This window comes from Saccoglossus kowalevskii, chromosome 5 (genome assembly GCF_978046115.1).
Source record: "Saccoglossus kowalevskii chromosome 5, keSacKowa6.1, whole genome shotgun sequence".
Lineage (NCBI taxonomy): Eukaryota > Metazoa > Hemichordata > Enteropneusta > Harrimaniidae > Saccoglossus > Saccoglossus kowalevskii.
In genome coordinates, this window is record NC_140645.1 from 25447585 (window position 1) to 25460004 (window position 12420).

The 12420-nt window shown below is 36.4% G+C and overlaps 1 protein-coding gene across 1 annotated transcript; it reads right to left on the reverse strand.

Moving 5' to 3' along the window:
• Positions 1–492: 492 nt before the first annotated feature.
• Positions 493–4085, reverse strand: LOC100373313 (tyrosine kinase receptor Cad96Ca-like). Its single transcript, XM_006815251.2, has 13 exons — positions 4049–4085; positions 3482–3634; positions 3315–3354; positions 3064–3188; positions 2914–2939; positions 2555–2720; positions 2328–2438; positions 1789–1976; positions 1520–1642; positions 1320–1431; positions 1004–1100; positions 799–898; positions 493–627 (listed from the first exon to the last, which is right to left on the reverse strand). The coding sequence occupies exons 1-13, from the start codon at positions 4083–4085 to the stop codon at positions 493–495; spliced, it is 1413 nt and encodes a 470-aa protein (XP_006815314.2).
• Between the last annotated feature and the right edge of the window lie 8335 nt (positions 4086–12420).

A 12420-nucleotide genomic window follows, 5' to 3' on the forward strand; every position in this document is an offset into this window, starting at 1 on the left:
TTTTACATTTCCATAAAGCACGGTTGCACTCATTTCAAGAAAAATTGAAATACAGAAACTAACTTATTCAATCTGCGGAACTATCTATCCCATCGTCAAAATAAAATCAAAATCACACTAGTTTGAAATAATAAAGACACGTAGAAGTTTTTCACAAAAGTAATGGTCAATATATGTGTCATCGAAACGGCGTTGACAGCTGACGTCATATACCCCTATCACCAAAGCCACCCTCACAAGAACGATTCTTCTTATTTGAGTTGTTGCAGTAATGGCTTCATAATTCATCCAGGTATATTCGCAAAAACAAAAGGGGATTAACATATTTGTTTCATTTTGATATGTTATTCGTGAAGATAAAAGTTTGAATGTCTTTGACACATTCTAGGACAAAGGTATTCGGATTACACTTTCGTATGTAAAATAAATAATACCATGTAGTAAAACTGCGATTCTGTGGTCCATCTTGCTAATACAAACACATAATAATCATCACATAGTACGAGATAATCTACTCAAATCGTTTTTCTTGGGTGGTTCGAGATTCCGTGGTAGTGTACGGTTTTCACGTTTTGTATCTAGACTTACAAGGACTTTCTCATCGAAATCTCGTAGGGTGATGAACTCCTTGGGAATAAAAAAAAATCATTGTCATTCATTGCTACATTGAATATAGCAATGGGGTAAAGGACAAACAATAAACCAGTTCACAAAAGTGTAATATAAGACTGATATACTACTAGTATTCATGAGCTTTCGTTTACTTCCGTGTATATTGTCTATACTGCCTCTACCTACCTCTTCTGAATGTACCATGTCGTCTAATTCATGATTGACTATATCAAATGAAGGTCTACTAGCCGGCACATCTTGCCAACACTTCAACATTAGGTTGTATCTGAAAACAACAAAATACGAAAATTCACAAAACAGTGCCGAAACTAACTGCATAAAATCTTCCAATATGCTGAAGTGACATAGTGTATTCAACGTGTCTACTTACATTGTTGTTTCACAGTGTGTTGGTTTCGGCATCCTGTATCCAACTGGTACTTTATCGATAACTTCAATATTAGACATCTCATGATATGGTGTTGAACCTAATGATGTCAAATCATTTTATTGCATGTTTTCTATTTGCCCATAAAACTTGAATTTAACAGATGCATCAAGAAAAAGTATTTTCTTTAGAACAAATTTCGTATTAAATACTAGCTACATCAATCGGGTTAATATCGGCTGCATGGCACTACATCAATTACAATGATTAATTATTTTGATATTATAAGTCTGCCAATAACGCTAAATTACATAATTACCAAGAGTTACTATTTCCCATAGCAACACACCATACGACCACACGTCACTCATACTGGAGTATGTATCATACAGCAAGGATTCCGGCGCCATCCAACGAACAGGTACATAGCCCTACAATAAATAATGTATAATTTATGAAAAAAAACTGAACTCAAATTCCTGTCTATCATATGCACCATGCCTATTCAGATGCACTTACGTGAGTTTTTCTGTCCATGTCTTTAACGTCAAGGACATCTCTAGCAAAACCAAAGTCAGACACCTTGCATGTCTTGTCCGCATCCACCAGTACATTACGCGCAGCCAAGTCACGGTGAACACACTGTAATACAAAAACATCGCTAATTTCATTTATAGAGTTCCCATCACATTATTACGTTTTAGTAATATAAATTGAATTATGTTTAATTGATTTTGTAGATAATTATGTGCAATGGTCATATAATGTCAGATGTTTGACTTACTAACCTCTTTTTCTTCCAAAAAAGCCATTCCCTTAGCAACTTGCCAAGCAAATGATAGAAGGTCGTCTGATGATAGGTATTTGCTGTTGGGATGTAAGTTCTTGTAGTTAGCAAGCGTGTCTGTTTTACTCCTTCGTAAATAATGCTGCAAATCGCCTTCAGGTAAATATTCCATAATTAGATATAAAGGATCTAAAAAAACAATTCCACAACAACAACAATAAATGTCAGCAGTGCAGAAATGTCAATTTTGTATACTTAACTGTGAAATGCAAAATATAATGTATGCACAAACGACCTCAGTATAGTCGTATTTCAGAAGTTTCTGTGTTCATTGAACACGATTCGACATTAGTATTAGAGGGTCAATAATTCTATCAGCTCTCAGGCAGTAGGTTGCGTCTGTGTGTTCGTTATCTGCTGCCTCCAAAACAAAGTAATAATTGCAACTCGAATTATTGGTGGCGCTATACCATCAGATAACAAAATATATGTAAATCGTATGACCTAATTCCTTATGTCAACTCTCATTTCCAAACTTACGCTCTCGTGTGCAGCATCCGAGTAAAGAAACAACATTTGGATGTGGAGGTAATCGTTTCATTAGCTTGATTTCTTTCAGTAAGTCTTCTCTTTCCATTGGACTGGAATCATCTGACTCGACACAAAATAAATGAGAGATAATATCGTTGGCGGTGTAAAACATCTATAAGTAATCGAATATGTTTTGATGCTAATATGTTTTAATTTTAAAGAATTACCACCCCCACCTTTCAGTGTTTTCACCGCAGCAGTCATCCATATATCATTGCCAAGTAAACTGAACGCAACTGCTTTCATCACCTCTCCAAATTCGCCGACTCCTATAATATCTTGTATAATAACTGCATCATGTGGTAGTTCCCACTTTACATCACTCCCCGGTTCACAGCGTTCCTTGAAATGTTAATAAATAACGTATTTTACAGGCGTTGTATACGTTGCTATGAGTCTCACATCGAACAGGACGCGGCACGACGGCTGCCGCCCTTTAAGATTGCATTTTTTATGTCTACGGCCAGTGATACTCTATGTACAAAGTATTAGGTGAATTTTTCATTTTTTTTATTTTAAAAACTATATATCTTACCTTGAATGTTGATAAACGTTCTTGTGCTGTGAGATTGAAGACAAAAATGAGATATTTTAAAATAAAATATTGAATAATAATATTAAATAAAATTAATATTGAAAATATAAAAAAAAAACAGAAAAATGGTGTATTTCATTTAAACCATACCTTTGTCTGTTTTGACATCAATCAAGCCCATGTATTCACTTCTCGTTGGCGAGGAGGCAAGTGTTTGGGCGGGAGCAGCAGCCCGGTTTAAATTAGCGTAACCTTTTGGTACTTGCGTCTCTGGTCTGTAAACATATCATATACACAGCTAACCATCCGTATTTTATTTTTACAAAATGTAATTTTATTAACCACCGCGCTTACGTATTTCGATGCGTACTTATCAATATATGGTATATGCGATTACTTACAATGGTACAGCAGCTTCGTTTTCTTGCACTCTCTCTTGTGCTAAAAGTAAAATAAAACCGTGCTTTAAAACTACTCTGTCGTTCGCACAGTTGACGATATAAGAAATGGATAAGGAAAAATAAATGCACAACTCAAAGCAGTGCTGTCATAGAAAACAGTTACTTACTTTCGTCATCATTATTGGACCGTCTCTTCCTAATACATATTATGGCATATATGAATAAAATAACAATTATAACAATACCAGTGCCAATAATCACAAAATATACCGGTGCAAGATTATCGTCTTCTTCATAAAGAGGCAGATCAGGTGTTGAGGCTTGAAATAGAATAACATAAGTTACCAACGGATATATTGGCAACAGTGCAATAGCATGGTGTGTGTGTGTGTGCATGTGTGAAATTTAACTGAACTCTATTCAAACTACAATGGTAATTATCACAACTCATGATAATTCGGTGTAATACTCTCTTATATAATTCAAGGTTATTAGCAATACTTACTATAATATCTTACTTGTCGCCTCCTAATATGTCGGCTGCCAACTGAAAACATGTTACATAGTAACATACAATGATCCACGCTCACTCACAGAACCATGGTAACCAAATTACATAAATAGTGATATAATACTAGTGGAAGTTGAATTTCAGTCAGGAACTGCCTATATAACTGTTATGATAATAAACGTAAGCATCGCAGATAGAGTTAAATACACAACCCGTCACACACTTGTACTCGTTAGAAATAATAGCGCCATACGCGGCATCTCCATACCTCGCTTAACTGTACAAAGGTGTTCAAAGGTCAATAGTTGATTCAATGTTGTTGCAATAAACAACATGACGCAGCCACCACAACGATAATCCAAAACAGAGCAAGTTGGTTCACTTTCAAGTTGATGAATGTGTTGTTTGAATACATGTATATGTTAATTAGTATTAATTAAACATATCGTAAAAACTAATTACGCAGTTATAGCGCCAACACAGGCATTGGCCAATAACGAAAACACGACATTACGATAAGTAAAACAATTAAGAACAACACTGACTCACATACCGTAAAATTTCACATATTAAACAAGATCGTTAGTGTGATTATTCAGTTCAGACGGAGGTCAAGCAATTCCATGGTTATTTGTTTGATCCATCGGCTATGTATACGTTCTACACACAAAATGGCGTAAACTATTTGGTGTGGGTAATATTCAACCTGTGGTTTGTTATTTGTTTGTTTTAATACGCATGCCTGTGAAGGGTGTGTATTAGGTCACCAGTACCCAGGGTTCATCTTTACTGAGATTACCACCAAATCAAAGTCAGGACGTGACGAGATATCAGAGAGTACACACATGAACGTCAAAAATGTGTTATTTATATAAAATGAAACAAAATAGTTCTCTCTGACATCGTATGCTGGACACATTATGTATAGAAAAATTAATCGTTGAAAAATATAAACATTACATATTTTCACGTAAGTGTTTTTTTCTATTGTCAATTGTGAATATTGATAAAACTACGTACACTAGTCTATTGTCAAAACTATGGTATTGACACAATGTCTGTATTATCACCTCTGTTGTCAACGTTGTCTAAATAAAATACCATGTTATTTCAAGCGCCCTCACGAGCATGATCTGTATCTCCATTAAATGCATATAAATGCTTACACATTACAAATACTCGCTATATTTTCCTTTCCATACTATGAACACAAATCATGCAACTATTTAATTCGATACCGTTATATATATTGAAATCTTTCATCGTTAATATATTGTCGAAGTTATTCCCCCTGCTAAGACGATGCCTTTTTTTCTTGACATCCACTGCAATGTAAACATATTTACGTTAGGTCGAACACTTACACTGCAACTATGGCAAAATAATACACGTAAATGACTGCTACAACAAGGTAGGTACAGAGATGTGTAAAATAACGGAAACTAAAAAAAATATTAAAAATACACAATAAGAAACTCAAAACACTGGAGCTAAATTTTATCTTAGGCAAGGGAACTGAGTATTTGTCTATGCTCAACTCGGCGAACCCACATGTAACAATATTCTGCTAAAACAATTGCCCAATTACAATAGAGAATAGACAATTAAAACAAGATGAACACTTACAACTAAAAACATCAACATATTAGTGACGTGAAAACAAAAGATATCACGAGAACAGTGAATGACTTAAATATTAAACGCGCATGTTTTGCTTCTCGTCATTGCGCACCAGTTTGAAACCTGTGATACCCTTTTTGTGAGTAAATTTGCGTACTGTTAAAGTGCGCCACATACGGTAGAATGGAGAAATGTATGTTTTCTGTTTTAATGCAATTACGTTGAACGTATATCTTACTAGTGTGGTAGGTACTAAATAATGTTAATATAAATGATGGAATTATTTTTTTCAATTTTCTCTAGGACTGTTTGGCCTTACAGTGCCTACATATACTTATGATTTAACTTGATACGTATCTAATTCAATTGCTTTTTGAAAACCACTAGACCAGTCAGCATGTGTTTAGGATTCCCGGCGTATAATGGAAGCGTCTGTTTTGAACTTAAATGAAGTGTCAAGATTTTCCGAAATAAATATTCATTTCAACCATTATCATAACTACTAATGGCGTTAAGGTAGCAAATATTATTTAGTATTATTTGCATACTTGTTTTCATCTTCTAATTGTGACTAAATAACTACACAAAGATCCAGGAAAGTATATATTTTTGGAATCGCCAGACTTCAAGCTTTTCAAAAGTGTGTGGCTGCATTCTACGACGGGTTACTCAATCAAAGGTAACACTAACTTTTTTCTGTAAAAAACATAATTACGCTTTTATGCTGGTGATAAGAAGTGTTTTTGTTTCACTTTTTCTAGTTGTTCACCAGTCTGTAAAATTGAGTGTGTCTTGTCAGTTTTATTCAAGCAACGCGTTTTAAAAAGTAGTGTGCTAAATTTTAGTCGCATTGCCCCAATTCAAACCACAACACGTTGGTAAATAATTCACGTAATAGTAACATACACTCCTAGAAAACGTTGATGAAGTCACGGCAAAGTGTTTCAAGCTTGTTTATCGGCAAAACCGATTTGTTTTCACACCAACGTCTGTTTTAACATCTGCAGGGACATCCAAATGTACAAGGCTATTGGAAACCGACAAAATAAAGGGATGGGATATCTATAATTCGATATAATCGGCAGATGAGAACACACAAATCAATGACCTTTTGTATGACACATTGATATGCAAATGACTAATCTGTGAAACAAACAGAGGCGAAGACCAACCACTCAAGTGTTTGTAAACACTCATCGTGTGTCAGATAGCTACTGATAACACATCATAACTTTATGGATTACATGAGATAGCGAAAGAGTGCAAGACCCCCACATGCAGACGGGCAGCAGTTAATCAATCAAGCAGTCGGCAACGTAAACCCAAGGCCAGAGCAGTCACGGTGCAATCAGGTGTACAATAGACGCTCCCAGAACTTTGATTAATTTTGAAAAATTGCATAGATTGTTCAGGATTCAGACTACCATAGCATGGACCATGGAACTATAATAGTTCCATGCATGGACATACTAACACGTCTATGACTATAGATGGCAGTCTGATTTTAGAGTGAGTAAGTAATTCAAAGAACAATAACTTTGAAGGATTTTGCAATACTTACAGCAGTGTATGTGTGTACTTAGAACTTCTAGTATGTCGGACCTTTCATGCCGTAGTAGGCAGCGAGAAAAAATAATCATGATTCAGGAAGGTAACATTTTTGCATTAGTGAACTCTGTTATGTTCACACGGCAGCATTCTATCGGAGCCGAACTGCTGCACCTTCCAATGCGATCATACGGTAGGGAGCCGAACAAGAGCCGAGATCTGCCAGAGTTAGATTCAGTTCGATCAGAGCCGAACGGAACAGTGCCCTCGAATAATTAGTGACGGAAAACGATTTTAGTATCGAGCTTTTTGTTTTTTTTCTTTACATGACACGATGCTGTTGAGCTAGGGAGCAAAAAGAGCCTGAGCATGGAGGTAGAAAAGACAATGACTGGTATTATGATTTAGGTACTAGTATATCGAATAAACAGGAAACATGGCAGCTAATATGCGTTTAATATAGCCTATTCCCTCAAGTTATTGTCATGCAAAATTACCATTTTGTAACTATTCAATTGTAGTGATATCTAAACTCTATCTACCATAGAGGGACTATCGAAGAATCTAAACCTACCAGGAACACGTCACCGTACCGCGATCGCTTCTACGATTTTTATATTTAGTGTCTTTAAAAAGTTTCCGTTCAGTCGTTCTTTCAAGTTTTTGTCGCATAATTTCGTACGCCATTTTTTGTTACCCGCTGAACTATCAATGTATCGCAATAATTCGTTAATATATATTAGCACGCGTAACTCTTCGTCAAGCCGGAAATTGCGTGAAATTACGAAAGATATTGTCTCCGCCATAATTGAAATAAGAGGTTACTCGAAGAAGACGATTGAGAGCGTAATTTCGGCTCCGATAGTTGGGCTCCGATGCGTTTACACGATCGGAGCCATGTCGGGACTCAACTCTATCGGAGTTCAACCCCGAGGGTTTATTGGAGCCGAACTTGGCCCGAGCCAAGTTTACACGGCCATTTTTACTGGCTCGAGCCGTTGGGCCCCGATAAAATGCTGTCGTGTGAACGTAGCAAATATGGAAGAACCCTATTTTCTGTTAATTAGTTGAAATCACTCGAAAAAAAGGGATGCGAATATCAACATAACGAGTGATGGCGAATAAATATTGGATTGTTAATCTTTGAAACATATAGGCACACAGATTAAAACATTGAGTGTTGTTGATTTTGGCTGCCTTGCTTCCCTTCAGAAAATCTACAAAAAAAACAACATACATGACATTCTATGTTATGCAGACTTTGTCATATGAAAGTTTATAGTGATTTCACCAATTAATAAATAAATGTGATAATCGTAATTTTCAACACAAATAATATTCTCGCTACCTTAAATGGCCCCACAATACCATATTCCAGTAAATTCTTATTTTTATGACGTTACAACGAACCTTGTTAACATAAACACACACACTATTTTCAATTGTGCATACATTCTATACACGAACAGCCAACACAATATCCTATAACTTTGAACATGCAGTGTTGGTTATTGGTTGCCTAGGTGAATATATCCAAGTAAATCAGGTGGATTTGTAAGATTATTCAAAATGAGTGATGTTGTTAATGAGTCCAACAGCCAGGGTGCATAAATATGGTAGCCCATATATACAATCGGTCCGCTAGTTGAAAATCGCTTTGCTACTTGAAACAATCGGATCCGCTGCTTGAAAATCGGTCCGCAACTTAAAACCCACCCTCTACCTGAATTATTGCGCCAAATGGCCGCAGGTTTTCATAGTAACCTTCGAAACGCAGAACTGGCGGAAGCGAGGGTAGTCATAGCAATCGTTTTGATCTAAACAAACTATGAATACTACAGGGGAATATGTTACATTAAGTTTTTTAAATTTTTACTAGGATGCACAAACAAATAATCATATAATGCATACTCATTATTGTGGTATTTGCAAACGTTACGACTACCGCCAAACCCTTTAGAGCATGTGTATGTAGATCGTGTAATTTATAGTATTATATTTTGCCCTAAAGCTAACGCACCCTTGCAAGTTCGGGCGCTTCCGTAGAATGACTTCGGGCCATAAAAGCCGTATCCAGTTCACAATGATCAGTAAGAGCTAAGAAACTATAAGTACGAGTTAAATTTGACCCGTTTTTTTAGAACCAATCTTTCCACGGCTTCAAACAAGTTCACGAACGCTTATCTTGTGCTAAACGCCAATTTGGAATATATACTCTTATATTCAAAGCTATATATCTCGGTATGCCATTTTCGACTTGACAATCGATGCGAAAACATACAGAGACATTATTCTTGAGAAAACTGGACTAACGACGAGACTTTATTTCCTGTTATTCTGCAATTCGCATTTTCCGAGTTTTCATTGTTATTAGTCTGTAGCTACGGAACTAACACGTATATTTCCTTTGTACTGAGTAATCATAGTAGAAATGATTAAATATTTGTATTTCTTAAAGGGGAACCGCTCAATCCCATGGATTGCACCAATGAATCATGGGACACTATTGTTTCTGTTGTTTACAATGTTAATCTAATTTTTTGTTATCCATTGTTATTTTAATCCAGAAAGTAAATTTGTTGTGAAATTAGGCTTAACTGGAAGGTGCCCCTTTCACAAGTTTGAGTGCCGACTGAATTAGATAGCTATTATTTGTGTCACACGTTAGATAACAATTTCAAAATATCAATGTACTTCCTCCTAATATGTGATTAATAAACTGCTATATATAAATTGAGTTTAAACACTGAATACATAAATGCATGGCAATTTAGTTTGCAGATGCTCCTCCGTGCCTTTTTCACGAATATTTTTTTGTCAAAATTAGTCGTATGTCAGTTATTTCGTAATGTTTCAGTAACTGAAACAGGAAATGAACATTCATACAACTTTATAACACGTGCACCACTGAGTACAGTATGACTCACTGAGGGCGGTGTACTAGCAAAACGCGTCATTTGAAACATATCGATGTTAGCTGAGCCACTCACAGGAGAGTCAACCATCGAACTGTCCAGACATCAACTCAGCACTATGCGTGGATACCATTTTAACGCACTGTTTTGTGCCTTGTTGTGGTCTTTTCAATCAGGTAATATATATATATATATTAATATACATATCAAATATTTTTCATATTCAAGGTGATATCTCCAATGACAAATGGTTAATTTAAATAGTGGACATAAGCTACAGGTCTCTAGAATGGACTGATGCAATTTTAACAGAAGTGAAACTGGAAACCGCAATATAAACTTGTATGTTCGAAAACGCACTATAAGAACTGTAAAATATGAATGTTTATAATTAATGAGCCGCGCGATTAGAATCGTCGTGGTTATCTGTTAGACGGCTGAGATCAAATATCAATTATTGTTACATCTTCTAAAAAGAAATTCAATGAACGGTTAATCCATAGCGAACTTCTGTAATTTTAGATAATTTATTGGCTTTGACGTGTATTATATCGGGCATGAACGGTCTCATGAGCTTGTTTTGAAAGCGGACACATTTTTGGGAAGTGCATTATAGCGCGGGAACGACTGCATGCAGCGACGATGGGCATTTGGCATAGTTGTTGTTACATATGTTGTGTCGTATAGCGACGACGGAAGTATCCAAAAAAAAAAAATGTTCCGTGTGTGTGGTTGAGTTGCGAACATGCCATGCTACCTGGGTACGGTTATGTGTATAGCGCTATAAAACGCATACCATACGAGTGCTGCATTCAACGACTGATCATACCACATCGGGTTTTATGAAGGGAGAGGTGTATGTTATCTTTTTAAACGCATAACAGGTCTAGCTAATTTTAACAATTATCTTTTCATTTTATGATTTTTTAATGACTAATATGTCCGCCATATTACAGTTCAATCAGAAGCTATTGAGATTATAATCCCACCAACAGTGATCGAAAATGACACTAGTGTCGAGATGAGGTGCACGGAGAATACAGCAGCGTTAGATTATAGTTGGTTTAAAAACGACCAGCTACTCGACCAACCGGACGATAATCTGATAAAAACTGACAACACTCTTACATTTAATGTGGTGACAAGAAATGACAGAGCGCTGTACAATTGTTGCCTCAGTATAATTACAGAAACTGTATGCAGCGATGCCAAATTACTGGACGTTCTATGTAAGTAATGTCGAATATATTTCTAAAGATTTTCTCTTTAATATGATCTGATATTTGATGTGATGTGATGTTATACTCTTTCAACAGATCTTCCAGACTATCCCTGGCCCGAATGTACAGTTGGTGTTGAGGGCGAAGATTATTACGAAGCTGGTGAAACCATCGTTATCACGTGTCACGCAACGGACGGCAACCCAGAGCCTGTGTTGACATGGTTTAATGGCAGTGATCCAATGGATACATGCGTCACGGAATCATTTGGTGAACCGACAGTTACCAATAGTACATGTTCATGGGTATTAGAATCAACAGATAATGGTAGAAAATATATATGTCATGGTATTCATAATGCAACGGAAGTAATCAACTCATGTAACACGGGGTATTTGGATGTGAAATGTGAGTGTTAGTGTAGTGCATGTTATAGTTTCTTCTGACTTCAAATATTCAACATATGCGACGAGTAGATTGGAATGTAGGCTATTGGACCTGACACCACAAAAAGTCGACATTAATACTTTTATTGTTTCACAGATCCTCCTGATTATCCTACGTGCAACATGTCCCTCGAGTCAAGTGCGCTTGTTGAAGGGAACAATACTATGATCACATGTGAATCACTTGATGGGAATCCTGCGGCAACGCTACTATGGATCAACACTACAGATAATACAGTATTGAATGCGATTACCCTCGAACCCAGTGACACTGAAAGTAGAGCAGTATATTCATGGACGCTGAGTAGAGCCGACAATGCGGCCATATACAGATGTAATGCCACGAACCTGGTCCAAGAAGAACCTCTTACTTGTGAAATTGACACACTCAACGTTACGTGTACGTTATTATTTTAAACTAGATTCACAATTCAGTATGTTTAAAGCGGGAGGGTCGTCACCTGCGCACACGCTGGCATTGAGTCCCAAGTGACGATAAAAACACACGCTAAGAACGCAAAGAATCATGGTTAGAAGTTTGTGTGTAAATATGGCCACCTGACGCATGCGTAAATGACGATTACCCCGCTTTAAGTTAGGAATAAATATGTAATTAATATATCAACAATTTGATGTGTCATTTTTCTGTATTACAGTCAGTGCGGAATACGTTAGAATAAGCAATCCAGGAACGTTGTTAGAAGAAGGAGACATCACGTATTTGACTTGTGAAACCGGAAGTAGTAACCCGATTTCTTCAGTGAATTGGTTCCGCAATAACACGTTAATAGAAGACAGTGAAAATGAACGTGTCGTGAACGTGAAGCATTCCAGTGGTGATTATAA

Coding starts and splice junctions, on each gene's coding strand:
- LOC100373313 (XM_006815251.2), bottom strand. CDS start 4,085: ATGCCGCGTATGGCGCTATTATTTCTAACGAGTACAA. Junction 2,721..2,913: donor AACGTTTATCAACATTCAAG/GTAAGATATATA, acceptor TAACATTTCAAG/GAACGCTGTGAACCGGGGAG. Junction 1,643..1,788: donor CTTTTTTGGAAGAAAAAGAG/GTTAGTAAGTCA, acceptor TTTGTATTACAG/TGTGTTCACCGTGACTTGGC.